Source organism: Loxodonta africana, chromosome 8 (genome assembly GCF_030014295.1).
Source record: "Loxodonta africana isolate mLoxAfr1 chromosome 8, mLoxAfr1.hap2, whole genome shotgun sequence".
Lineage (NCBI taxonomy): Eukaryota > Metazoa > Chordata > Mammalia > Proboscidea > Elephantidae > Loxodonta > Loxodonta africana.
In genome coordinates this window covers 20,124,626-20,152,174 of record NC_087349.1, presented here as the reverse complement: position 1 = coordinate 20,152,174, position 27,549 = coordinate 20,124,626, and the positions used below count along the sequence as shown (strand labels likewise).

General features: G+C 44.2%; 1 protein-coding gene across 4 annotated transcripts in view; it reads left to right on the top strand.

The window, feature by feature from the left end:
- Positions 1-26,990, top strand: part of NRF1 (nuclear respiratory factor 1) — a 158,028-nt gene extending 131,038 nt beyond the window's left edge. For all 4 annotated transcript variants that reach the window (XM_003407273.4, XM_023544613.2, XM_064289738.1 and 1 more), the window contains one exon: positions 24,298-26,990. In XM_003407273.4, coding sequence (XP_003407321.1) covers positions 24,298-24,461 — 164 coding nt within the window. In that variant the 3' untranslated portion in view covers positions 24,462-26,990. The remainder of the gene's footprint in view (positions 1-24,297) is intronic.
- The last annotated feature ends 559 nt before the right edge of the window (positions 26,991-27,549 follow it).

Below are 27,549 nucleotides of genomic sequence, written 5' to 3'. Positions count from 1 at the left end.
CCCCGAGAGAGTCCCAGAGTGCATCTTTCCCCGTGGTCTGACACTATAGGCTCAGACCCATCCACTGCCCATGCTGCCCTGGGGGAGGCCGAGGGCCACTGCTTTCCACACCTCCTGAAGGAGGGGAAATGGACTGGTGGGTGGGGCCTCTTTAAAAATTAAAGCTGATTATAAGGCATTAACATTACACAGAAAGAAAAGGCAGCCCTTCACAGCTGTCTTCATTGAGATGTGTCTCTGTATTCTGGCCTGGCCCTGACATCAGTCTTGTTGGTAAGGGTTTGGGTGCTTTATTTGAAGTTCTCTCTTAAGACTCCTGTACATAAAATTTCCTAAAACTGAAAGAACCTGCTCAGTCTTGCTATACTGTAAAACAAGTGTATGTTTTACTACCTGTTTCAGCTGCCAAATCTAACTAAATCAATTTTTAAAATTCTTTAGGAAACAAAATTCTCCTCCCTTCTCTTCCCACTAAAGACGCCTTTACCTTTTCACATCCCTATTTTATTTTGACCTTATTAGGAACTTTCAAAAATATGTATGTTTCCTGAGTGTAAATTAATTCCAGCTGTGCTTACTGGAATACCTTTTTAAAGACTGATCTTTCGGGCAAAAAAGAAAAGGTGGGTGACAACAGAAGCCTGAGGTTCAGGTAATGGGGCAGGACTCTTGTGCAGGTCCTGGCCTGAGCCATTGGGACTCACATTCCTATTCTGCAGGGTCTCCCACATGAGATAGGAGGCAGTAAGGTCTGTCCTGGACTGACCATAAAGGGGCAAGCTCAGCTGGGCCCAGAAGAGGCAGCATTTTGTGCGTTCGTTTTCTATGAAAACCTATTTGATCTGTGGTATAAGGGGACCAGAACGTTAGGATGTCCTTAACCTGGGGTCTGTGGACCTTGAGAAATTCTATGCAAAAACATTTGTATTTTTCTGGGATCTATATCTTTGATCAGATGTGCAGATAGATCAGAACCCATCCAAAAAACCCACTGCCATCGAGTCAATTCTGACTCATAAACCCTACAGGATAGAGTCAGAGACCCCTCCAATCCTGATCCCCGCCGAAAAAGGTTAAAAATCTCTGCCATAGAAAGGGGTAAAAAGGGTGGCTAGGGTCATTTAACTTTGTAGCTGTCTGGCATAGCTCAGAGAGTAAAAGGAGAGGAAAGCAAGAAGGGAGGCCCTAAGGAGCTGGATATTCTAAGTGCTGTACCACTAATAACCTGTGTCATCTTGGGCAAGCACATTAACCTCCTCTGTAAGCCTTAGCTATAAAATTAGGATAATAATAGTGCCGTACTCATAGTTGATATGAGTCTTGTAAACAAGGTGATTCCTATAAACTGCTTAGCACAGTGCCTGGCACATAGTGTTATTAACCATCAGCATCCATGTCTTAGCACCGTCCCTCACAAATGCATTCAGTCCTGCAGAGCACACCGTACTAGTGCGGGCCCTGCTTTCCTGTCTCCACAACGGATCCAGATGCCTCCCTTCTGAGATGTAAAGGTCTGTGCTCCAGAGGCAAATACTCTAAAAATGGAAAGAGATTAGAAGCCCTTTGTCTAACCTTTGATTGAAGGAACTTCAAGGTGACAGCGTTTGAAGGCTTTTGAGTTTGGAGTCTCGCGGTCCATGGTCTCAGGCTGTTCTTTTCTTCCGCCACATAGTTTTGCAGTAGCATGGCCTTTGTGGACCCCTAAAATGGCACAGTCACTCTGCGTATTTCAACAGCCGTGTTCTGTTTCACCCTCCTGTCTTAAAGGGTGACTTTTTCACTTTTTCCTTATTGTCACCACTGCCATCACCAGTACTTATTCCATTTCCTTCTCTTCTAGCTCTTCTTTAACAATGAGATGAAATGCCAGTGCTCACCTTGATGAGCTATAAGATGTAGCTCTTGTTCTACCTTTTTCCGCGCACCTCCTCATGTTCTGGATACGTTAACGTGTAGACGTGTTCCTAGGAGAATCAGTTGAGGGGTAAATGTTAGTTTAGGAAAGTTTTCAATGTGGCTGCACAGAAGGGTGTTGATGTGCTATTCTGGTGTGCAGGAAATCCTTTGGCCTCAGTATTTTAACTGAAGCTAAATCAATATACGAAATAATGTTTTATTGTAAGAATAGTGCATTTTCAGGCACTATAAAACATGATAGCTTTAAAAGTGCTGTGGCGTTAGATGCAGTGATACTACCAGGACTTGAAGCAGGCAGCACCCAGCAGCTGTTTTTGTGTGAGATGTCAGTCCCAGGATGCAGATTGCCATCGTGAGAGGTCCCCAAGGAGTGCAGAGCACAAGGTGGCTGTGAGTTTTAGGCCACCCTCCTACAAGGTAAATGGACCTCCTTTTGACTGACCCTCTCATTTCTAGGGACACTTTTAGGGAACCTAAGGTCTAGGATGGTCTCAGTTGAAACAAACTGAGTCATTGCTTATTTGCGGCTCTGCTTAAATGCAAATTAAATTAAAAATTCAGTTCTTCAGCCACACTAGCCACACTTCAAGTGCTTGGTAGCCACATGTAACCTGAGGACCTGAACTTTTCATTTAGCTTTCTTTTTTTTTTTTTCCATCTAACTTCAAGTAGTCACATTATCTAGGAGCTACTGGAAAGAAGAGCCCAGGTAGAGAACATGGCCATCACTGCAGGATGTTGTATGGGACAGTGCTTTCCGAGGGCTTTGTATAAACTCTGCTCTTCAGGCAAGCTGTGGCCCTCTGCACAGGGAAGGGCAGCAGGGGTGCTCCTCAGCCCTGTCTCCCAGTGACCTTCTCAGCTCACAGATGCAGGGCTTTGCTAAGAGCACCGCCCATGTGACTGCAGTAATCCACAGCCAGTGAGCAGCTGGGCAGGAGGTGCAAGAAGAACCGGCCTATTTTTATGCACCACAGAGTCCCGTGCAGGAAAGCCTCCTAACCTCTTCCTGACCCAGGCCGCTTGCCTATTCCACTTAGATTCCCACAAGTGCAAGGTTCTCGCCTCTGCCACAGGTACCTGCAGGCCAGGCACTAGTGGGTTTATCGCGACACCAAAAAGGATCAAATATCCAGAGCCTGATGGTCGTGAGGCTGGAAGGAGTCATCACTGTTGGGTGGCCTCCAGGTTTCCCAGTGAAACATGGCTGCTGCTGAGAAATGGGGAGATCCTAGAACACCCAAAGGGCGTGCAGTTCTCTGCCCCATGGGCACCACACGCCCAGCGGCTTCCGTGGCATTGAGCGAGGGAGAGATAGGGCCAGCCAGGAAGGGATTCTTCCCTCCTAGAGCATTCATCTTTCTCTTCTCCCTTCATTGTGACCTCTTGCAGTCCAAAATGCCTTCTGTTAATGGTGATGACACAAGATGGGTAGAGATAGGATGGTGACACTGTGAAGTATGTAGCCAGTGTTTTTGAACTCTTCATGTAGAAGTTGTGAATGAATGTATGTTTGATTGTGTACATTGCAACCAAAAATAAAAAAAATAATAAAAAAAACAATTTTTTTAAATGCCTTCCAGAATAGCTCTCAGAAGGAGGAGGCAGTTCTAACTCTGCACGCTCCCCATTCAGGGAGCTGTGTGGCTTCATGAGCAAGCAGTCACTGTTACCTTCTGCTGCTACTACTGCTGTTAAACACTCACTGGATGGGAAGAGGATTAATCTCCACAGGTGCACTCTCAGCACTTGGGAGCCGCAGTCTTAGAAACTGGGCCAGTCAGCTTCCATTGGGGGATGGAGGTGGCAGATCTCACGCCGAGAACCCCTGCTTCCGGAAGCCTTGGTTTCTGGTGGAAGCCTATTGTGTCTCTCAGGCATGTTGGGGCAGACAACACTGAGACTCGCTGCTCTAGAATTACCAGGCTTTCCTGTCACTCATCAAACACAGCCCCAGAGCTGAAGGCATTTGCAGTTAGCAGCCTTTCTTTCCCTCCTGCAAAGATGCTGACCCCTCAGTATCCCCTGTCCTTCTTGGTGGTTTTCAGCTCTGCTATCTCACCTCTGCCTGATTGAGCTGATGGGGCCTCAGGCATTTGTCATTTGTATACAAGGAATTGCTAATGTGGTCTCTACTACTCAGACTGCAGAACAAAGGTAGTGTAGAGGACCTTAACCATGAAATGATGGCCAGTCTACGTGTCTATTCCTAGTTCTCATTTGAGCCCTGGCCGTGTCCTTCAGATGTAGCCTTTAGATGCTTTCCCTGTTACAGGCCCAGTGCCTCCAGAGTTGTCTTCTGAGTTTTTCAGGCTCTTCAGGGCCCCAGCGGGAATTAGCACACATTGTCAAGCCAGGTCAACATTCCTTCATGTATTCCTTGGTCTGAATAGGTCAGCTGTTCTCATTGTGGGGAAACATGACGAGCCAGTGTACCATTCTTGGACCAGGACGGTGATCTGAGCCAGGAACAGCCAGGGCAGAGGGCCCAGGGCAGGGCCGAGGGGCAGAGGGGCCCAGGAAGGTGCCTACCATCTGGCAGCCTGGCCAGGCAGATGGCCACCACCGAGCCCTCCCCATCCCCAGTGTCCTCCAGGCCATGTTACAGGTTTCCTTATCTCATTCTTCTTCCTTTAGGTCCCCAGATCTTTCTGTGTCTTTATATTCGGAAGATAGATTCTGGCCTTAGATGATTTCAACTCCTTGTAACCAAGACAGAATCTTGGTGCCTGTCATTACAGGTAATATTCTGTGACGGGATTTTTTCTTTTCTTCATACCAAATCCGTTGGAGCTATTTCTGTTGACTACGTGGATGGGAAAAGTGGATTTCAATTGAGCATGTAAAAAGGGAATTAATCACAGGTCACACAGCGACCAGAATATCACAACCGGAAAAGTTATGACAGAATGAAGTTTTTAGGGTTCTTGAGTAGGGGGACTTTCCTCTTTTTATTTATGCTTCCATTAGGATTTTGAAGGAATGTCGGCGCACTATTATTAACTCTAATAGCTTACACATCACAGCCACTGTGGTTTGGGGCCCTCTTGCTCTCAGGTTACCCGTGTAAATACAGGGATTCGCTTTCCAGAGCCCAGCTCTAACATTTGCTTAATAAAAAGCAAGTGTGCAGAACCCGGCAGCAGCAGCCTGGCTGAGGCCATAATCTGAACAGGATAAACATGCTGCCTTTTTGTGCAATGCTCTCTCCCCATCCTCCTGCCAAAAGCAGGGTATCAAATGAAGGGAAGGTTGTGGTTGGAGTCAGCAAAGTGAATGTCTAAGTGGCACCTGCTTCATTCAACAGATCTGCTTTCCTGGGGCCTCCCAGTGCACATCTGCTCCTGACAAAGCCTCTTTTCTCCTCCTGTTGGTCAGCCTGAGAGCAAAGGCCCAGCAAGGAGACATGGTGGTTTTGCTTTGTCAACACAATTGCCTGTGACATTATAATTACCCCAAATCTTCATTACTAAAAAAAAAAATACTAGGAAGGCCCCAATTTAGAGATTTTCAGAGCCTAAATGGAGTTGTCGAAGTGAAATTGATAAAAGCATCTTTTCCATTGTAAATCTAGCAAAGTGGATCTGAGAGTCATAGAAAGGGTCTAAATATGGAAGCCGAGACACTACTCTGCCTGAGACTACAAAGACCGTGCTATCAGATTGGCTCACTAAAAAGGCGGCCAGTCATTCGTCTGATTTTGCCCAGCCCAGCCTCTCCTTATCACTTGTAGCACTATAATGTATAGTTAAAGCATGTTGTTCTCAAATGTTAATAGTTTCTCTTGTAGGGGCCTTTGGGCCTCGGGCGGGGCGGGGGGGATGTTAAAATCAGCTGATGTGGGATAGAGCAGCAAAGGAAAGACCCTGTGATATAAATAAGGGGAGTAGCAGGAAAATATATTTTAGATGACTGCAAAGTGCACCCAGTTTTAGATGGAGTTTCCACCCAAGCAAAGGCAGTTCTCCCAGTGGTGTGTGGTGGGTGTATGATGCATGTCTGTGATGTGGACTTGGCACACCGGAAGCCCTAGAAAGGTTATAGAGCTGCTCTCCAGCTATTTAAATTAATTAAAATAAGTAAAACTTAAAATTCAGTTCTTCAATCGCACTAGCCACATTTCAAGTGCCCAGTAGCCAGCGAAGTGGGCAGCGCACAAATAGAGCATATCCATCATCCAGAAAGTTCTGTCAGACAGCCCTGTTTTAGAGATTGATCTTAATCTCTTGAAATGTTTTAAATGCTGAAGGAAGCCTTGGATTTTCGGTTTCAGCAGTGTTGGACGAGGAAAAGGAAATTTGCCTAAATGTTTCTGGAACAACTCCTTCTTTATCTTTTCACCTTCTTTTATTTTTTTCCTTCAGGAATCTCATGTACTTCCCTTCTGCTCCAAAAATACTGAATTGTAACCAGTGAGAAAGGCTATTTTAATTCTTAGGAATATATGCTTTCAGTTGACCTGCTCCCTGGCTTTCCCTTCTTTAAGCTTTCAGGTCTCTTCTGTTTGATTGGAAAGTTCTTTTCTCCGGCTAACAAGAGGGCGGCTCAGTGTGTGGACATCATGGAGTGTGGGCAGCACTCCTGAGAATAGAATACGGGGCTGGTAGCATCTTCCATTCTCAGCAACTCTTGGTACCAAAAAACCAAACCCATTGCCATCAAGTTGATTTTGACTCATAGCGACCCTATAGGACAGAGTAGAACTGCCCTGTAAGGTTTCTGAGGAGTAGCTGGTGGATTCAAACTGCTGACCCTTTGGTTAGCAGCCAAGCTCTTGAACCACTGCACCACCAGGGCTCCTTGGCACCAAAGGCACCAAATGCATCCTCCATTTGCCTGCCTCTAGTACCCACTATATGGGCTGAAGTGTTAAAAAGAAAATTACTTTGACTCGTGGGAGAAACCCCATATGGAAATAACAATACCACGTCAAATTTGGATAGTCTTTTTTCTCAAGCACTTAAGTTATGGGAACGTAATGTTACTTATCCTCACAGCAGACCCATGAGACTAGAGAGGTCTGTCAGTTTTATAAATGTGGCCACCTCTTAGTTGTCACACACAGATTATCTGTCATGCAGATTACTACAAATTTGAAGTCCTTGGACAGTTTCCCTTAGCAAGCCAGTGTCAGCCTGGGCCATCTCTCCCACCTCCACTCAGCTGCTGGGTTCTTAAGGAATGCAAATCAGCTTTCATATTAGCTTAAGGGAGACATAATCAGAAAGGTAAGCCTGCCTTAAGGAAGCCGCATCATGCATTCCAGTTCAGAGGGAGAAGATGTGGGGGGATGACGTACCCTCCTTTGGCTCAGCTGAGAGCTGGCTTTTGTAAACACATGCACCAGGGCATTTGGTGTGCTGGATGTTCTCCAGAGCTTTGTCAACCCCCAGGGTGGACATCATAGCAGCTTATACCTGTGGTTGCCCCTCCACAGCAGGGCCTGATGGCCAGCCTGGGTCAGTGCTTCTTAAAAGCTCTATGTTACAGTCAGGCCTCTTTGTGGCCTACTGTGCAGGTTACCAGTGGATCCTGGTTGGGAATGCCACAGGTGGGTTCATCTTGAGGGACAGGAAGTGGCCTAGGGAAGAGTAGTACAGAGAGTCTGCCTTTGCAGCACTGCTTCCTCCATGGACGGTGTTTCGCTGTCTCCTCACTGGGCCATGCCAGCTGTCTTTCTTTCCTTTCTCCCTCTTTCTCTCTTCCCCCAATTGCCTCTGGAAGATTCTGGCATGCTATGGATGGCCTCATTGAGGTGCGAGCCTTGCTCTGCAGCCAAGACCCATTGTTACCTTTGAGATCTGTAAAAGCTCAAAGGACTGGGTGATGTTTTTGCAATGACTCCCAAACGTTGACATCCTACTCACTTTTCAGAAATCCTTTTAATGTGTAATTCTTAGATATGTGCCCCTAAAATTTGGTTCTTTCCATGGTGTCTTGATCACACAGTCCCAAAGCAGAACTGCCTGAGTTGCCTGCTCAGTAATCCCCAAATTCTGTCATAGATAGATCCATCTGGCTCCTGTGAGCCTCTCTGTGTCTCCCTGTGCCTTAAAGGTCTAGGGCACTTTCTCCTTCCTTTGTTAAAGCTGCCACTGCCCACCCTGTTTTCTTGGGTTCCACTCTCCCCGAGACTGGCTGTGCAGAGGATAGATGGTATACATGACCAGAAACACACCTCTGAGCCTGAAAATCAACACCCCAGGCCCTTTCCTGTTACTGGTCTTTCTATGTAAGTAACAGACGATGACAAACATGGGGAAGTCTTAGAAGTAGAGAAATTTCGTGACATTCTCATAGTCCATGATTCTGGGCTGCTTTTATTGGCTTTCTTCTTGGTTGGTGTCTGAAAGGTCCACTTCCTCTCAGCCATCACAAAGAAAAGCTTCTTAGGAGAGAGCTGCATCAGCATAGGAACTGGTAGACCCCTATCCACCAGGTAAGAGGGGCATAGTGGTACAATACCAGAGGCCCAGCACGCAGGACCTAGTAAGCTCCAGAGCTGCCTACATTAGGCCATGGTCACTAGAGAAAAACCTAAAATTCATTCTTAAATGACCATCATTTTGGTCAGAGTTCCACTATTATAGTTCTGAAGAATCTAGGCAGTTCTCCCATAGTGCATATTTGACACCAGTGAGAGGGACATTTTGTGCCTGTAGGAAGAAATGACGAGCTAAGGTTCTTCTCTCAAGGCGAAGTTTATTAATTTTAAATTTCTTATGGAAACTTTCAAACATACTAAAAAACAGAAAATAGTGTAATGAACTCCCATGTACCCGCCATTAGCTTCAACAGTTGCTAACACAGGACCTGTCCTATTTCGTCTCTCTCCTCCTAACCATTTTTTTGTGAGGGATGGGGATGGGATGGGGTGGTAGGCAGTGTCTGTTAAATATTAGAGAAAATTCAAGACAGCATATAATATTACCCATAAGTCTTTCAATATGGAGTTTATTTTCCTATAATGTCATTATCATACTTGACAAAATTTTAAGCAATTCCTTAGTATCATACAATAACCACCCACCCTTTTCAGATTTCCCTAATTGTCTGAAAAATCTCTCTGCTGTTTGTATGTTTGAATCGGGATCAAAACAGTCCCACGCATTGTATTTGATTAATATGTCTTGGGCATTTTTGTTCTTTTATTTAATAACAGTTTCCTGTCCTGTTAATTTAATTTTTGCTTATTTGTTATTGTTCCCAAGCCATTTATAATTAATTATTGAGGAATCCAATTATTCTTCCTGTAGAGTTCCCATATTCTGGATTTGATTGATTGCTTTCTGTGGTGGTTTTTTTTTTTTTTAATAAACTTTTTATTTTGGAATAATTTTAGTAACGGAAAAGTTGCAAAAATACTCCAGAGTTCCTATATACCTTCACCTAACTTCCCCTAATATTAACATCTTATTTAACATCGGTACAACACTAAAAAAAACCTCAAAAACCCAAACTCACTGCCACAGAGTCAATTCCGATGCATATCGACCCTATAGAACAGAGTAGATCTGCCCCGTAGGGTTTCCAAGGCTGTAACCTTTATGGAGGTAGACTGCTGCATCTTCTTCCCCCAGAGTGGCTGGTGGGTTCGAACCGCCAATGTCTTGGTTAGCAACTGAGCATTTAACCGTCACGCCACCAGGGCTCTTCAGAACCCAACGCTATTTGTACTAAATGACAGACTTTATTTGGACTTCACCAGTTTTTCCGTTAATGTCCTTTCTCTATTCCAGAGTCCAATCCAGGATGCCACATTGAATTCATCTTGTGGTATTCTTTAACTTGTTCCACTAGCGCCTGTGTTTTCCACCAACCGGTAGTTAGAGAGATTCAATATGATTGCTGTTAAATGTTGTCTTTGACAAGATTACGTGAAAGGTGGTACTGCAGGCTTGCTTTTGCAGCATGTCAGGAGGCACATAATATCACGTTGTGCCATGTTTAGTATTACTAAGATTGTTTAGTATGTTAATAAACTCTCCTGCCTCCCTTTCATGTAATGGTTTTAGCAGCCGTTGATAACATTTGTATAGATCCATTATTTTGTTAACGGTGGTGGTTTTTCTAATGGTATCATTCCTTTTGGATTTATTAGCTGGAATTCTTTTATGAAGAATGGGTCCCATTAACAATTTGGTTATGGTAAGTACCATATTTTTACACAAATAATGCATGCCTTCTACGATTATTTGCCAACCACGCCCTTCCCCCTCAAGTTATTTTCCTACTGGCCACTTTGCCAATTTTTTTTTTTTTTTTAACATGTTGCTGAAAAAAAAAAGTTAGCATAAGCTTACGAAAATACCTCGAGGAGGAGGGCATGGTAGGCAAAAAAACAAAGGAGGTACATGTTATTTACATAAAAATATGGTATAGTTCGTATGGGAAAGGCAGGATAAATACTTGATCAATATGAAGTTTATCAGGATAGATTTCTCTCTGTGTGACTATCACACATTTATCTCCACTTTCCAATTTGCCATCTTCAGATGTTTCACTGTCTAAAGCAAATTTAATTCTGCCCTTTATAGGCTCTCTTAAAAAGTTTTTTTTTTTTTCCCCAAACAGTACCCTATAGATTATGCTAAGTGAGAGGTTGAAAAATCAATAGCACATCTTTGGAAGTTTCCTTGCCTCAGTCTCCCTGTTTAAATGTAAAAGGTAGGAGCTGGGTAGGTTCATTGTACTGCTGTCTCTCCTTTTGTGCACATTTGAAATTTTCTATAATGAAGAGTTTGAAAAATAATAGAAATAACAGAAGAATAAATAACCCTCCTTTCCTAAACTCTGAATAACTGATCATCACAAACCCTTGGACAGCTCGATGACTTTCTCCTGAGATTTCCATCATCTCAAATTCATCTAGTAGCTTCTCTACTATTTTCCTCTACTCTTCTGAAAACAAATCAAGAATTTCTCAGTTGATTTATCACCCTCTTTCTGTTTAAAAATACTTATTCACTGTACTTACTGTCCGTATACTGCCCCTTTGTACATAGACTTTGAAGACCCTTCTTCCCACTTACTTCTTCTGGAAATTTACTGGGCACCTCCAGCCCTTCTCTGTAAGGTCACATCACATGTCCTCTAGGGCACATAGACATCCCATGAGCTCTAGGAGAACACTTTTCTTCCATTTTCATTTAAAAACTCTCTTGGTCAGGTCAGCAGGCCTTGGAGTACACTTATTCACCACCACCACCACCACCACCCCCCCCCCCCCCCACTGAGAGCTCAAGCTCAAGGATAATAAACCACAGTGGTTCTGAATACTAAGGCACAAAATCCTAACTTCATGATATTTTTGGCCATCTCCTATAATGCCAAGAGGAAATTGTATCTCAAAAAGATCTTAACACTTAGTTGTGCTCATGTAGAACCATAAGTAGACCAAGAGGCAGTCATGTGAACAGAACAAGGGGATACTGCATGGTTTAAAATCAGGAAAGGCGTGCATCAGAGTTGTATCCTTTCACCATAATTAGTCTGTATGCTGAGCAAATAATCCAAGAAACTGGACTGTATGAAGAAAAACATGGCATCAGAATTGGTGGAAGACTCATTAACAACGTGCGCTATGCAGATGACATAACGTTGCTTGCTGAAAGCAAAGTGGATTTGACGCACTTACTGATGAAGATCAAAGACTACAGCCTTCAGTATGGATCGCACCTCAACATAAAAACCAAACCCACTGCTGTCGAGTCGATTCCGACTCATAGCGACCCTATAGGACAGAGTAGAACTACCCCATAGTTTCCAAGGAGCGCCTGGCGGATTTGAACTGCCAACCTCTTGGTTAGCAGCCATAGCACTTAACCGCTACGCCACCAGGGTTTCCGCTCAACATAAAGAAAACAAAAATCCTCACAACTGGACCAATAAGCAACATCATGATAAACAGAGAAAAGATTGAAGTTGTCAAGGATTTTGTTTTACCTGGATCCTTAATCAACACCCATGGAAGCCGCAGTCAAGAAATCAAATGACATATTGCATCGGGCAAATCTGCTGCAAAAGACTTCTTTAAAGTGTTAAAGAGCAAAGATGTCACCCTGAAGACTAAGGTGCACCTGATTCAAGCCATTATATTTTCAATTGTATGCCTGTGAAAGCTGGACAATGAATAAGGAAGACCAAAGAAGAATTGATGTCTTTGAATCATGGTGTTGACAAAGAATATTGAATATACCGTGGACTTCCAGAAGAATGAACAAGTCTGTCTTAGAAGAAGAACAGCCAGGGTGCTCCTTGAAATCAAGGATGGCAAGACTTCGTCTCAGGTACTTTGGACATGTTATCAGGAGGGAGCAGTCCCTGGAGAACGACCTCATGCTTGGTAAGGTAGAGGGTCAGCAAAAAACAGGAAGACCCTTGACGAGACGGGTTGACAGAAGGGCTGCAACAGTGGACTCAAACATAGCAACGCTTGTGAAGCTGGAGCAGGACCAGCCATCGTCCTTCTCTTGCACGTAGGGTCACCTTGAGTTGGAACCAACTCAGCAGCGCCTGACAGCAATGTTAAAAAAATAAAAATGAATTTTATTTTAACATTTAGCTTAGAGATGGTGGGGGAGGGCAAGAGGAATTTCCTGGTGATCTACAAAATCAGATAAAAGATAGTGTCACAATCCCAACTGAGCATTAGTCGTTGCTATAAAAGTTATTCCAGAATGCAGCATTTCCAAGTGAGATCGTCTGGCAAGGGGGGAGAAAACCTTGGACGCTCTGAAGTGTCCCTTACACCTGGACACCTGTGAGACTGCTATTGGCTTCGTGAGAATATTTAGTACTTGCCAGATGTAAGACATATTTTAATCCGTAAATCCCTCAAATGCACCCAAAGCCATGGACTTAGAAAACACGGAAAAGGAGGATTAAATGTCCGAGAAGCAGCTAATAGAAACTGACTCACTGAGCGAGAACTGCTTTTTCTCTATTTCCCCTTTGCCTTACTCTCAAGAAGGCCACCTGGATCTCCTTTTTGCTTGATGACCTTCCTTTTCTTGCCCTGCATCTGCCCTCTTTCCTTCTGCTCCTGGTTTGTCATTCTCAGCCTTGCTATCTGCTGTCTGACCACTGGACTCGCTTCTTCACCTGATTTCTCTTTATCTTGTCCCACTTCAGTACGGACACACACCATGCCCAATTGTCTTCGTAACATAGTGGCTTTCCTTAGCTGGCAGCTGCTGCTATGAGTTTCTTTCCAGGCCTGCAAATTAAATTTTCTAAAGGGCTGCCCTTCTACCCGTCACCTCTAGAGACATCTGTAGGCACCCTTGATGGCTTATCGGACATGGCAGGAGTTTCTCGAGTGATGCTACACATGGTTTCATTTCTTCCTTATGAATGCCTGTCCTTTCCAGTCAGAGCCTTTGTTCCTCATTTAAACCAGCATTTCCTGGTCGATATAAAGTGAAACCTGTGAGAGCCGGAACTCCACAGGACTGCCTTGTTTTTCCAGGACTCACAAGTTTCCCTCCTTGATGACGCAGTCTTACCACTTCTCTCTTGCTTTTTTTAGTGGAGAACATTTGAGTTTTTCTTCTCTGACAGGTATCCCCCTTACCCAGGTTCCGGCTTTCAGAAAGTTACTGTAGTTAACTTTCATGTCTATGGACTACACTACAGAAGGCATAGCATGTGAATTGTAAATTTTTCCTCTGGGTTGTAAGAATTATTTATCTTCTACCAACTCTTCTGCTTATTTGATCACTTATTTGTTTAGCTCTCTGTTTTTCTCCCCTAACCATCAGTATTTTTCTCCCAACTAAAGATATTTCCGTGACCAACTCGGAAGGCCTTGGGGCTGAAAGATTCAGTTACAGCAAACAACAATTCCCAAAGGTTTCCTAGACTGTGAGGGCAAATGAAAGGCCCATTCTTCCTCAGGCTGTCTGTCCTGCTCTATCTTGTCGGGGGCGGGGTGGGGTGACAGTCTAGGTCTGGGTAACCCTGATCAGACCTGCAGCCCTGTGCTCTGCTTCGCTTAAGCCCATTTTATTCATTTCTGGAGATGTCTAGAAAATTATCACTGATGACGTATCCTGCTGCCCCAACCATACAGTTAACCATTCTTAATATTGACTAGTGGCTTGGCCCAGGTTATTTACCGTGAGTGCACCAGGCCAGTCGGCAGCCGTTCTATATCCATCTGGGTGAGCCAGTTCCGGTGCCAGGCTGACCATCACTGAGCTTCTGAGGGGAAGCTGCCTGCCCGTCCATCTGCCCTGATTCTGTGGCTTTTCCCTCTGATCTTTGTGTCTTTGAGGGCCGTTAGCAATGAAGTGCTTCCTGCAGGAGTGAACTGCTGCTAAAAGAAAGGGGATCTGTGTGTCTCTGCTTTCCTCCCGGTTTCCTGGGAACTTTCGTCTGACATCTGTGACCCCAGCCAGCCTTCCCTAAACCACTTAGGCATCTCTGATAAGCAGCTAACTTTCATGGTATACCTACAGTGTGCCAGGCACTGAGCCAGACTTCCCTGTGTTGGCACAACTAGTTCTGACGACCCTGGGGGAGGGCAGTAACTACTGTTTTACATATAAAGATATTGAGGTTCATACCCCATTCAGTGGCAGGATCAGAATGCATATGTCTCTCTTTCTGTCTGGGAAGCCTTTAGTAGGAACAAAACAGCCTGTTTTACCTTCACATAAGAGGCACCTGAACTACCATATGGCATCTGGCAGCGGCACCTTAAGAATGTCATTATGGGAAAACCTGACTTCATTCTGGAGCAGGGTAAAACGCTTCCCGGCTCTTCAGTCTGCAGAGGTCAAGGCTGAAGAGGACAGAATCAAGTTTCTGAAAATCAGGAAGGTTATGATCAGTGTTGGTAAACAGTTACTGAACACCTCCTATGTCCAAGTGGCCCAATATTCAGAGACATAGTCCTGCTAACAAGCTAAGTGAGGAGATTTATACAGAGAAAAACAGTAACTACTTGGAACAGGTTAGCACAGACCTGCTGCCAAATGAATGGTGGATGGAGATGATAAAGTCACAGGAGGGAGAGAGCCTAGCGGGCTGTTCCGCCTGGGGTAGCCACGTGGAAGACGTGGATGTCGTAGGAAGAACAGGACTTGGATTGGCAGGGGGTAATCCTGGGCAGAGGGGTCTACCTGAGCAAGTGTGTGTGGCATACAGGGGGTAGTGAGAGGACATACTGTATATGGTGGCAAAGAAGGGGTAAGGTAATTGTGGGAAAGGCTGGTATAATCCCTCAACTCTTAGCCATTTGGACTTTATTTTCTAGATAGTGGAAAGCCACTGAAAGTTTTTCGTTGAGTGGAATAGCCATTGTTAAACCATTATTTCAAGAAGATTTACCTGTTGCCATTGAGTCAGCTAACTGTAATATACAGACTTATTCATCAAATCTCAGGATACTAGAAGAATTAGTCTTGGAAAAAGTAAATGAACTCCCTAAATAAATAAGTGGATTCCATAAACAAATAAATGAATAGATACATAACACACGCACATATATGTGATAAGGCGAGTGATAAGAGTCCTTACTTCTCCCAGGGGAGGTCAGGAACAGAGTAGATGAGCTCATGAATGATAGATCCACAGTGTTCAAGACTGTGACCCTGACCTTCACAGTTACCCCTAATGGTGCCCATGGTGGACTCCCCTCCAATTTTGCAGAAAATAAGGCCAAGCCCCTGAATTTGAGGAAATGATCACTTATGTTTGAAGACAAAGCCAGACTTGTGAGTAGGTGGCATTACCTGCCACCCTTGTAATATGATTTGTGAGGCTCAAAGACTGCTCCTGTTCAAAAATACATCCCTATCACTTAAAATGCCTTAAATCTTAAATTCCTCTACCAGAGAGATTTTGAGTCTTGAAGGGAATTGGGAGAGGGGAGCAGTTAAGTATCCCTTGTTACTGTAACTATCAACTTTTTAAATAGAAACATCCTTTGACCAGGAAATTGTGCCTTGCAGATATACCCTGTATTTGCATGTGTGAGGAATGACTTGTATAATAGCAGAAGATTGGAAACCTGAGGCATAAATCATTAGAGCACTGGTTAATCAAGTTCAGGTACCCCCATACAGTGGAATACAATGTAGCCATTAAAAATCAGTCAGCTCCCTTCCAAAAAGGCAAGGGGCAAAAGAGTAGGAATAGTGTGGGTTGTTTCAATGGGGAAAAATACACACATGCGCACACACACAGGTGTTTTCAAATGCATAGGTTATTTTAGGCAGGCTGCCCAAGAAGCTGGCCACAGTAGTTACCTCTGGGGACAGTGACTAGGAGAGAGAGGTTCACTTTTTTCACTCCACCCTTTTGTAGAGTCCTTATTTTGTACTCTGTATCTTACCAGTTTTAAAAAATTTTAATAAAATAATAAGTCACCAGTAAATTATAGATTCTTCTGAAAAGGGTTAAACTTTAAAGAGATGATTGTCACCTTGTGAGGAGTCGTTGCCCTAATGAGAGGAGCAAGACCCTCTGGGGAAGTCCCCTAAGTCACCTTTGGCCTCTTTTTCCGTTTCGACCCATTTCATAAACTTTACAAGAAGCTTGAGAGAAGTGGCAGTAAGCCCAAAGAAGAGTCCTCTCCCTTCTGGGTCCCCAGTGTTTCGGATGGTCTCTGGCCGTAGTGTTAGGTGCTAAGGGTATTCCGGTGCATAGGAAGACTCCCACCGGTTCAAGAGCCAGAACGCCTGGCTTTACAACAGACCCAGTGGTCTTGGGGGGAAAAGTCACATACTTTCTCACTGCCTCTTTAGCTTTATAAAAACAATCATCTTTTTATCTGTTACTTTTGAATTCAAGAAAAAGAAGGGAGATTGGATTTACTAAACTGGCTGAACTCTGAGGTTTCTTGTAGCTTTGAAATATTGGGGTAATGGAGATTGTTCTTCAGGATTTTATAAGTATGTACCTTTATGATAAGCCCACAGCTCAGCCGAAGGAGCGTGTCTGCTCTCTGTGAAGGGAAGAGCGCTTGCCCTGCCTGCTTCTCCTGAGTCTTAGCAGAAAGGAAACGATGTGCAGCGGGCATGAGAGGACTTTGACGTGCTATCAAATGCAGCTGGGGTTGTATAAGACTCTGAAAACCTAAAGGAAAAACTCCAAGCTTATAGAGGGTGAAGGGCTTCCTGTTGCATAATCAATTGACAGGACCCAGAATACACATTTGGATTAGCATATGCCGTCTAGATTAGGGCTAATCAGGGCGGGCTGAGCAGATGCAGGGGCAACCCCGGCAAGATTCCTGTGCCTCAGCATTTAATTATCCCTTCCAAGGGCAGCCAGCCCGGCTTAGGGCGGATGGGCTTCTAGGCCCCCGGGCCCCTCCCGCCTCCCTTGCCAGGGACATAGAGGCTGCTGGGTCACAGACACTGAGCCGATTTCATCTAATCCCACATCAGAGGCCTGTGTGTGTGAGAGAGAAAGGGAGAGATCCTAAAATCCCCACATTGGGGGTGGGGGGTAATGTATTTATTTAAGTTGGATGTAGACTGAAACTGCATGTGAAAATCATGGAATTGGGATTTCAAGGCATTTGAGGTTCTGAAATGACCCCTGTGTATAGAATTTTTCCCTCTGAAAAATGTTTAGAATATGTAGTCGCTGTCAGTAGTTATTCACCCCAAGACAGCTTTGTGGGGGAGTCATGTCATCACCCAGTGGTAGAGGCCGAATGTACACCTTTCCCGACTGTGAGGTAGAGTATGGAAGATGGGATCTCAAAAAATGGTTTTGTTTGGATGAGTCCTGAATGTGGTATTTTTTTTATAATGCTCTACGTTGGGCTGGAAGCTCCTTTCTCAAACAGCCTACTCACCCAGCCTAAATTCTCTGAGGGACACGATGAAATCTCAGAAGGCAGCTTTCATTCACGAGTCTAGAAAACATTTATTGATCAACTGCTGACTGCTGGGAACTCAAAGATGGAGACTCAGCCCCTCCCTCAAGGAGCTGCCAACCTCCTTGGAGACAAGACATGCAAACAGTGATAATGAATAAGGTCATTGGAACATGGAGGCATGTGTTATGTGCCGTGGACCGCAGGACAGAGCATGGAAGAGACTTGAGCTGACCCCTGGAGGAAGACCAGAAGCCCACGCGAAGAATGGTGTTCCAGGCAGGACATGGACATTTCTGTTTGCAGAACCTCAGGGAAACAGTTCACCAGGCTGGAGGGAAGGTGAGCTGGGCTTGGACCACGAGGCCTGACTGGACAGCAGGGGCTGACATGAAGGGCTGGAATACCTGCAAAGGGGTCTGGACACTCTATCCCATGGGTCCTTGGAAACGACTGAAGAATTGTAAAGGAGAGTAGCAAGATCAGTTTGTGTGTTCGAAAAAGATCATTCTGGTTATAGCAGTGCCAGCCAATATATGGTTTTGCATTTGAACCTTTCTTGATTTTATTCCAGGGCAAATCTTCCATGATAATAAAGATAGTGTTTTAACAACAGCACTGGGCATGGACCCATATCACAGGGACTAGAGCCAGGACTGGCCTTGAAGGAGCCCTCAGCCAGGTGGGAAGGCCTGTATACATGCATTGACTGGCTGAAGCCAGATTATACAGTCCTGTCCCAGTGCCTATGGAGCATCCAGATGGCAGCCAGAGGAGGACGCTCTGTATTGACCACGACTGGTGTGGGGCAGGCTTCTGAGAGGGAGGATAGCTGAACTGGGGTTTATAGGGAAAGGAGAGAGGATAAGGGAATTCCAGGTATTGAACAACTTGAGCAAAAGCCCAGAGAAAAATATGCTGGGGAGCCGAGAATAGTCCAGGGGGCTGCCCAAAGCACAGGATGCATGTGGGGCCCCACAGGGTGGGGGAAGAGAAGTCACAAAGACCTTGAATACCACGCTGAAGCAGTTGAACTTTATTATAGGCTTTGGGAACCTTTTTAACATCATGAAATTTGAGAGTTTAAGATTAGGAGAGTGACATGATATGAAAAGAGAATTCGGGTAGCAGGTAGGTGTGAACTGAAAGGTATATTGATTAGAGACATTTAAGAGCCATTTGCAAAGGTCTAGATAAAAGAAATATGGGTCCCACAACCCTGGGAACTCAAAGCCTGGCCCCAGGGGCAGCTCTCCTCCCAATGCCATGTTCTTTTGTGGAGCAGGCCTCCCTCCTCTTTTCCTGCCCAGCCTCTCAAGGGTGAGGAGGGGTAACTGCCTGGGCCTTCCATTTCTTTCTGTTAACACCCATCAGGGTCAGCCTAGATTTTCAAAATGACTCTCATCCGAACATCAAGCTCTGTTTCATGCTGCATGATGAAATACTTAAACTGGTAAAAACTTACCCCTAGAATACAGTTAGATTCAATTTAACATTTTATTTTATGTTTGATTTTATTTTTGCATTAGAAGATATTCTGATATCCCTATTAAGATTATTTTTTATTTCCATTAAAGTAAGATATGGTTTTCAATGTCAAGAAGGACAAAAAACTTTTTTAAAAGTTGTGTACCCCAGAGACAGCACTTTAGGGCCTTTTTTCTATGTATCTTCATTGCCCTAAGTAGTAGTCTTACATCATTATTTCTTGAGTTGAGACATTGTCACAATTCTTTGTTAATTCAGTATGTTTATATTATTATAACCATGTAATACTTGTTCACTGCTAAGAGGAGTACATTATAATTACTATGATTACATTTCTCTTTTTGTATAGCTTATTTTTTTAAGTTAGTGCTTTTTTTTTTTCCCTCTACTTTTTAAGTAGTAATCATTGGTTCTACCCAGAGTCTGTAACAGCTCTGGAAAACCCCTTTTGGTCCTGTTTGCCACATGGTCAAGCCCATCAGATCCTCAGTGCCTTGTTCACCCTGGAACGTTCTGCCCTCCCCCGGGGTTCCTGCACGGCCCTTGTCCTGGGCCACTTGTCTTTATCCCACAGTTCCCATCACCATTGTCTTCACTGGATTCCCTGTCTTAGATCCCACGCCTGCTGCTTTCTTTGTTTTCTCTCTTATTTTTGTGGAGCATATCCTTTAGAGCTTTCTAAGAAAGGGTATGTGGTTGGCCAATATTTTGAGCCCCTACAAGTCTGATGGGTTTTTGGGTACAAGTCTGAAGAGATCTTTATTCTGCCTCACACTTAATTCATATGGGCACCATTTCATGGACTGAGTACAGAGTTCTAGATGGAAGGCATTTTCTCTCAGACATTGGAAGGCATTGCCCCATCACGTCCTAGCTTCCAGGTTTGCTGTTGAGAAGCCTAGCACTGCTCTGATTCCCAGATCTTTGTACCATATGTGACGCGTGTGTGTGTGTGTGTGTGTGTGTGTGTGTGTGTGTGTGTCTGGAAGCCTTTAAGATCTGTTGCACTAGATAGGCCTTTTCAATCTGAAACTTACGTCTTTCAGTTCTGGAAATTTACTTAGGACATGTCTGATAATTTCCTATGTTCTATTTTTTCTTTTCTCTGGAATTCTCTTTTATCAGAAGTTGGAACTTTTGGACTATTTTTATTTTATTTGTGCTTTAGGTTAAAGTTTACAGAGCAAATCAGTTTCTCGTTAAACAATTAATACATAAATTGTTTTGTGACATTGGTTGCCAAGCCTGCAATGTGTCAACACTCTCCTCTTCTCAGCCTCAGGTCCCCCATTTTCATTTGTCCAGTTTTCCCATCCTCCTTGTCTTTGCTTTTGGGCTGGTATGCCCATTTTGTCTCCTATATGTCGTTGAACTGTGTGTGTGATTGTTTGTTTTATGGGCCTGTCTAATCTTTGGCTGAAGAGTGAACTTTAGGGGTGACTTCAGTTCTGAGTTAAAAGGGTTTCTGGGGGCCATACTCTCAGGGCTCCTCCAGACTATGTTAGACTAGTCTGGTCTTGTGAACTTGAATTTTATTCTACATTTTTCTCCTGCTCTGTCTAGGACCCTCTGTTGTGATCCCTGTCAGAGCAGTCAATGGTAGTCAGGCACCATCTAGTTGTTCTGGACTCAGTCTGGTAGAGGCTGTGGTAGTTGTCGTCTTTTAGTCCTTTGGATTAGTCTTTCCCTTTTGTCTTTGGTTTTCTTCATTCTCCTTTGCTCCAGGCAGGATGGAACCAGTGGATGTATCTTAGATGGCCGCCCATAAGCTTATAAGACTGTAGACGCTGCTCACCAAAGTAGGATGTAGAACACTTTCTTTATAAACTACATTATGACAGTTGAGCTATATGTCCCCCAAGACCATGGTCTGCAGCCCTCAGCCCAGTAACTTGGTCCCTCAGGGAGTTTAGATGTGTCTATGAAGCACAGTGGTTAAGAGCTCAGCTGCTAATCAGAAGGTTGGCAGTTCGAATACACCAGCCACTCCTTGGAAACATTATGGGGCAGTTCTGCTCTGTCCTATAGGGTCGCCATAAGCCAGAATCAACTTGATGGCAATGGGTTTGTTTGCGTTTATGAAGTTTCTATGACTTTGCCTTTGTCAAATTGTGTTGACTTCCCCCAGAATTGTATACTGTCTTACCCTTCACCAAAGTTACATTTATCTATTGTCTAGTTAGTGTTTTTCCCTCCCTACACTACCCTCCCTCATAACCATCAAAGATTGTTTCTTCTGTGTGTAAGCCTTTTCATGAGTTTTTATAATAGTGGGCTTATACAGTATTTGTCCTTTTGTGATTGACTTATTTCTCTCAGCATAACGCTCTCCAGATTCATCCATGGTGTGAGATGTTTTGCAGGTTCGTTATTGTTCTTTATCATTTCATAGTATCCCGTTGTGTGTAGGTTCCATAGTTTGTTTATCCATTCATCTGTTGATGGGCATTGGGATTGTCTCCATCTTTTTGCTATTATGAATCGTGCTGCAGTGAACATGGGTGTGAATATGTCTGTTCATGTGACGGCTCTTCTCTAGGATATAATCCTAGAAGTGGAGTTGCTGGATTGTGTAATATTAAGGAAGCACCATATCGTTTTCCAAAATAGTTGTACCATTGTGCATTCCCACCACCAGTGCACAGGAGTTCCAATCTCCCAGCAACCTCTCCAACACTTGTTATTTTCTGTTTTTTTTTTTTTTTAGTACCAGTAATGTCAGGGTGAGATGGTATCTTATGGTAGTTTTGATTTGCATTCCTCTAATGGCTGGTGATTGCGAGCATTTCCTCATGTGTCTATTAGCCGCTTGAATGTCTTCTTTGGTGAAATGTGCTTGCATTATTTTTAAGGTCCATACTTCCCTTCTTTCTGTCTTATAATATTTTCTTTTCTACTCACTGGAAGATTTCCTTGATTTTATACTCTGATCCTTCTTTTGATTCTGTCTTATCTGTTAGATTTTTTTAAATGCTATTTCATTCTGTTTTTGGTGGTTTACACAGCAGTTTATTTTCTTGTTCAACAATTTCTACACGCATAGTTCAGTGACATGTTACATCCTTCACAATGTGTGAACATTCTCATTATTTCCATTTTGTTGTTCCATTCCCGTTAATCTAATTTCTCTGTCCCTTTACCTTTTTGTCTTTGTTTTAAAGTAATTGCTAACTATTGGGTCTCATAGAGATGATTTTTTAAATGAGCCCAGTACTCATAGTTGATATTCTTTATTTTGTGAGCCAACCTGTTACTTCGCTAAAAGGTGACCTCGGGCTTGTTTCAGTTTAAGGTTTAAAGAGTATCTCAGGACATTAGTTTTAGGGAGCTCTCCAGTCTCAACCAGTCCAATAAGTCTAGATTTTTTTTTTTAAGAATTTGAGGCTCTGTTCAATATTTTTCTCCCATTCTATCAGGATCCATCTATAATGGCCCTGATCAGAACAGTTGGTAGTGGTAGCTGGCACTGTCTAGTTCTTTTGGTCTCAAGGTAGATGAGGCCACGGTTTGTGTAGACCATTAGCCCTGTAGACTAGTTTCTTATTTAAGCCTGTGGTTTCCTTCTTTCTCTTTTGTTCTGGATGAATAGAGACCAATAGTTGTATCTTATATCATCTATTAGATTTTTTTAATTTTAAAGAGCTCTTTTTAAAGTTTCCCATATTCCTTTTTTTATAATAATATCCCATTCTTCAATACAGAGCTTCTCTTGTGTCTTTAAGGATCTTAGAGTTTTGGGAGCGCTTTGTTTTTATTTTCTTCTCCTCACGCCATCTCTGCTACCTCTGTGAGCGACACACCAGACCACAGGTTGGAGGCAGTGGGGGTGGGAGGGCAGAGCTGGTTGACCTGTCGGCTTCAGGACCCCTCCCTGCCTCCCTCCCTGCCAGATGTCCCATCAATAGGTCTTTCCTTGAGCCTCTGCATGTCAGTTTCTCAGTACAGTGAATGAACCTCTCAGATGTCCTGTGGCCACAGGTATCAGGGTCTGGGTGTTGGGGCTGACCCAATCATTTGAATATAAACTTTCAGCTAATTCCTGTTTCCGCTTCACCCTGTTTCTGCCACAGCTCGGTGTCCGGGTCCTGAGCCCATGAGTCTCTGGCCTGAGTTGCTTGTCCCTTCACACTCCCTCTCTGAGCCTAGGACTTACGGCTTCTACCCCTCTGCCCAGTGGAACCACTTCACATGCATGGCATCTTCTGAAACTACGTTGAGCTCCCTCATGGATATCCTCCCCCCCCCCCCATTTACTATAATTTTAGTTACAGGAGGTGAGATAGATATGTGTATTTATTCTGCCTTGTTTGTTTTTTTAATGTCATATAAAGTTATCCACTTTCCTAGGGAGGACTGCCCTTTCCTGAGATAATGTGGTTTTTCCATTATTGGTATTAAACCATCCTTTCTGTTGTCAAATAATCGTGATATTAGGAGGTAATTAGAGTCACCTTTTCTTTCTTTCTTTTTTTTTTTTTTGTTTACAGTTGATTCAAAAGTGTATATTTAACTTTTGTTGCTCTGTGAAGGCTAAAAATCAGGTAACCAGTGACCTCTTTTGTAATAAGTTTGACTCTAAAGAGAAGGACATAGATGGGGCAGAGAACAGGACAGGGTTGAGGCGAGAGATATATTTTCTTTTCAAGCTGAGAGAAACGTGAACACAGTCAGAATGAAGGTTGGAGAAGGCAGTGCGGCAGAATATCAGAGGATTCATGGTAACCTGTCCAAGAGGACAAAGGCGCTCAGAGGGCGTGGGCCTGGGGAACAAGGAAGTCACCTGTGATGGTGGGCCTGTAACCGCATCATGTCAAGGCAGGCAGGGTTACCTCTTGGCAAATTAGGGAGGCCCTACCCTGAGACATATTTCACAATTCCTCCAAACCTTTCCTAATATTCTGTTTAAGCCAGTTAAAATGAGGTGAGAAAAAAGGTTGGTTTTGTGCCTCGACAGTGGGTGTGTGATGGCCTGGGGCTGGCAGACAGTGGACCCTGGAGGGCCAGAACATCCAGGCCCTGAGTGCAACCCCACCACTGGTCTCCCTTTGTCTCCCCAGGACTGGTCCAGATTCCTGTGAGCATGTACCAGACTGTGGTGACCAGCCTCGCCCAGGGCAACGGGCCTGTGCAGGTGGCCATGGCCCCTGTGACCACCAGAATATCGGACAGCACGGTCACCGTGGATGGCCAGGCCGTGGAGGTGGTAACGTTGGAACAGTGACATGCAGCCACATCACGGCATCGTTTTCTAGTCTACTTCAGAATTTTTTACACGTTTGCAGAGGTGCAATCAAATGGAATTAAGTCTCTCGACTTTGGAAGAAAAGTTTTGTTAACCTTTTTTTAAAAAGGAAGAAAGACAGCGGATTTTGGAATTGCATTTTTTTAAGCACCACTCTTTAATTTTCTGGGATCGGTGGAGTGAGATCCTGCATTCTCAGTTTCACTGTCTCAAAAAGCCAAATTGTGGCAGGACTTCTTTCTGCGGAAACGTGTGTGCATACTTATGTGTGTGTATGTGTGCGTGTGAATATATGTATATGTGTACATATGGACATACACATTTACATATATATATATAAATAGATATATATATATATGAGACCCGCATGAGATTATCTGTATGAAATGAAGGTGAGCTGTGGGAAGAATTCACCCAGTTTAGTGGGTGGTAGGTACGTGGCCAGACACAGCCACCTGGTTCTTGTTCATACCAGGGTCATGCGATGAGCTACTGACAACCTCAGGCGGGGGTGACCATGCCCTTCACCAAAGCTGCCTCCCAGTGGCCGCCCAGAGCTCTCCTGCTGGGCTAACCTAGGACTGAGGTTCCAGAATGGGACGGGGTCCAGAAAATGCACGTGCAGGGGCCAGGGGCCGCGTGGTCTGGCAGCCCAGACGCTCCTCAGGCTGGCCCAGGTGCTGACCTTGTCCTTGAAGTCACCAGGCAGGGACAAGAGGGTTTTCCTCAGCCTCCCGTCCCTTCCCGTTCCCAGGAAACCTTCTTTGTCTCGTGACTATTAAAATGTTGCTCTGGTTTTGAGGTCAGTCCTGAATTGGTTGTGTATATGAACTGAAGGTGACAGAAGTATTAAGGGTTTGAGTAGTGTGTGAGTGTGTGTTTGTGGGTGCGTGTGGGGGTGAGAGAGTCGGTGGGGGCTGGAAGGGGGGAGAGAAAAATCTTCGTAGACCAGGATACACCGGCGGAGCAGTTTTGTCCTTTCCTGTAACTTTCTGTAGCAGAACAGAGGCAGCTTTGGGAGCTACAGATAACCCTGGCACGCATCAGGCGGCGTCACGATGGTGGTGTGTTGGAAGCGACCAGGACTGAGGGTGTCCCTGCACCCCCTGGGTCAGGCCCTGCTTCAGAAGGGACTGCGGATGCATTTCTGGGTGCATCCTGGGGGGCCCTGGCCCTGCCAGCTTTCCTCCTTACAGGTGTTGATTAGTCCAGGAGTGCTTTTTAAATTAAATTCTGCGATTTCTCAGCTGCAAGCCCTGAGTCTCCAGTGGCTGGCTTCACCAGACTTCTCGACAGGCCAAATCTCTGCTCCTCGAGTCCAGGGGGCCCTCCTCCTTCCCCTCCTGGGTCCCCTGAGTGTGTGATAGTGTATTTAATGTGTTTTTTTTAATGCAACATTAAAAGATTCTTTATGTCTTGCTCAGCCTTTGAGAAAGTTTCAGATTCTTGTATTTGCTTGTTTTATATAAAACTATCCAACGTTCTTTGTATGTTTTTTTTTTTTTTCCTGTATGTAAGGGGGGGGAGATTTACATATAAACAGTCCTAGGTCTATAATTTGTTATTTTTTTTAATTATTTTTTATCATTTTGAAGCTGCCCAAGGGCTTTAAAGTCTGCATTCCTTTCTGGTGAAGTAGCCTCCTACTAATTTGAGAAGTTGCCAAGAAGAAGAAGAGAAAAGCAAAACCCCAGTAGCAGAGCATGAATTATGTTGTTCTCCATTCTGTCTATGACTGCGTCACTCAATAAATAGTTTAAAATGTGGCAACAGGAAGTGGGACCGTTCCTGTCTCTAGGAGCCCTTGGCCTCTTAGGCAAAAGGAGCTATCTCTTCAGGTGGCTTTTCTTGATTGTACTCAAGATGAGTGGTTTTTGAACTGTGTTCCCGGAGCTCCGTGAGGACGGATCTGAGGTCAGGCTTCCTGCCCCCACGCCCACGCTCACCCCCACCCCCAGAGTAGCTGCGAGCTGGTTTTGCACACAGGTAGTCCCCAACTCACGGTGCAGTTCCTGGGGTTCCATTCTGACCACTCCATCCTAAGTTGGTTCTGACGTTATGTCAAATACCTCTTTATTTTTAGATTTCATTATTCTTGCCTTTTATTATCAGTATCTTTATAAATCTGGCAGTGTTTTGAACAGTAAATCATAAAATTGAACATCTGCGAATATACGTCTGAGAATGATGACATCAGCAATTGACGCGCCGCAACAAATGACTAACGATAAGATGTACACAAACAAAACAAGACGAAAACCCCCAGTGGGGCAGTTCTCTGTCCTGCAGGATGGCTGTGAGTCAGAATCCACCCACAGCAGTGGCTGTGGGTGGAAGATTTCTTCTCTTAGAGAACTATTGAGTGAATTTCTTCACAGTATGTGTTCCCTGGCCAGCAGATAGATCCAGCTTTTGTTGTTTAAAGGAAAAAAAAAAAAATTGTTGAATTGGCAAATACTTTATTACGTATACTTTTACCACAATAAAAAAAGTCTTTAAAAAAAAAAAGGCGGTCATAAGTGCAGTTCGTCATAACTTGAATATGTCATAAATCGGGGACTATCTGTAATGACTTCTGGAAACATCTTCAAAGATGGTTTGAGAACCTCTGCTCTGGAGTTCTTTAGGAATTAATTTCATATCCACATTAAAAATCAGGATGGAAGATGCTGTTTCTACATCTTGGGAGGTTCTCCCAATGTGAGTGATGTTTAGCATTGGAGTGGATTAACCTTCTCAAGGAGGCCTGGACTACTAGCTGAAAGGTCGGCGGTTCAAACCCACCCAGCAGCACCTCCGAAGAAAGGCCTGGTGATCTGCTTCCAAAAGGTTATAGCCTTGGAAACCCTACGGGGCAGTTCTACTCTGCACACCTGGGGTCACCAGGAGTTGGAATTGACGGCAACTGACAACAAGGAGCCCTGGTGGCATAGTGGTTAAGAGCTAGGCTTCTAACCAAAAGGTCAGCAGTTCAAATCTACCAGCCACTCCTTGAAAACCCTATGGGGCAGTTCTTCCCTATCCTATAGGGTCACTATGAGTCGGAACCAACTTGACAGCACCTAAC